The sequence below is a fragment of the Cyprinodon variegatus genome, unplaced genomic scaffold (assembly GCF_000732505.1).
Source record: "Cyprinodon variegatus isolate N-32 unplaced genomic scaffold, C_variegatus-1.0 Scaffold1592, whole genome shotgun sequence".
Lineage (NCBI taxonomy): Eukaryota > Metazoa > Chordata > Actinopteri > Cyprinodontiformes > Cyprinodontidae > Cyprinodon > Cyprinodon variegatus.
The window spans coordinates 83,875-84,959 of NW_015152045.1; the positions used below are offsets into that span (position 1 = coordinate 83,875).

General features: G+C 47.4%; 1 protein-coding gene across 1 annotated transcript in view; it reads right to left on the reverse strand.

Annotated features, from left to right (window-relative positions):
* The window catches only part of LOC107104018 (cell wall integrity and stress response component 4-like), a 21,995-nt gene that overhangs the window by 1,252 nt on the left and 19,658 nt on the right, over positions 1-1,085 (reverse strand). Inside the window, exon 2 of the mRNA XM_015403904.1 lies at positions 450-1,040. Within this exon, the coding sequence (XP_015259390.1) occupies positions 450-1,040 (591 nt within the window). The remainder of the gene's footprint in view (positions 1-449; positions 1,041-1,085) is intronic.

The following is a 1,085-nucleotide window of genomic DNA, read 5'->3' on the forward strand; positions in this document are numbered from 1 at the left end:
TGGTCCTGCAGCTTGAGTAGCCCCTTATCCTTTTCGATGTCTAGCAACTCTAGATCCATCTCCGTGATTGTGATATCCTGCAGACGCGCCATTGATGTTTCGGCAGATAAACACTCCCGCCGGTGCTGCAAAAGTTCTCGTGACCATTCGCCGAAGTTCTCGCGAGTTCTAAAATAGGCTCCCCCTAGCGCTTTGGTGGGAAACTGCTGTGCGTCCCTAGAAATTCCACACCAACGGTGCAGAAGCATACCAGCTAAACTGGTTCGCGACCCAAGAGACATTTGATGTGTGCAGTTGCAGAAGTATAATCTGCCCTTTATCCTGCAGCTAACAGGATCTGGGAATATTGATGTTGGCATCAAAACCATAAGTAAATACCCTTTTTTATTTTATTTTTTGTCACTTTAGATGTTCTGTGGGTATATTATTGTGGTAAAAACATGCCTTACCTATGTTTCTGTCGTCCATCCTTGTTAATGGTGTTGTTTGGGTATCTCTGCCTGCTGATAACCCTGCCACAGATGTTGTGAGGGTTTCCTTGATACCAAGTTGTCCTGGCTTTTCAGTCGATACTCCAGAGGCTCCGCTGGTTTTCACCGTCGTGGTCTGCACTATTGAATCAGGCACTGTGGTAGCAGTGCTTTGAGGCACTGTTGGCTGGTTCACCACCTTAGCTGTGGTTTTAACCTCTGGGGTGGTGGAGCTCACAGTGGTAACGGGATTATTAAGCCCAACAGAAGGGCTTGTAGATGCAGTTAAGACTGCCACACTGGGGGTTGACTGCGGTGTAGGGACAATTGCTACAGTGGTAGAAGGTGTGGTGGTTGTAGCTGATTGTTCTGTAGATCCTTCTTTATGAACAGTTGCTGGATCGACCAGCGGTATCTTAGTCGTTGCCTTGGATTCCGGCGTTTCAATAGACTGTGCGGTTGAGGCTTGGACAGTGGATAAGATGTGGGAAACTGTAACTGTATTCGTTACCGTTGTTGCAGTAGAATCCTGCTGCATCGTGGTGTTACTCAGAACTCCGCTGATGATGCCTGAAAGGAGAAGAAGAAAAGCATTATCTGCTGGGTTCAACAGGC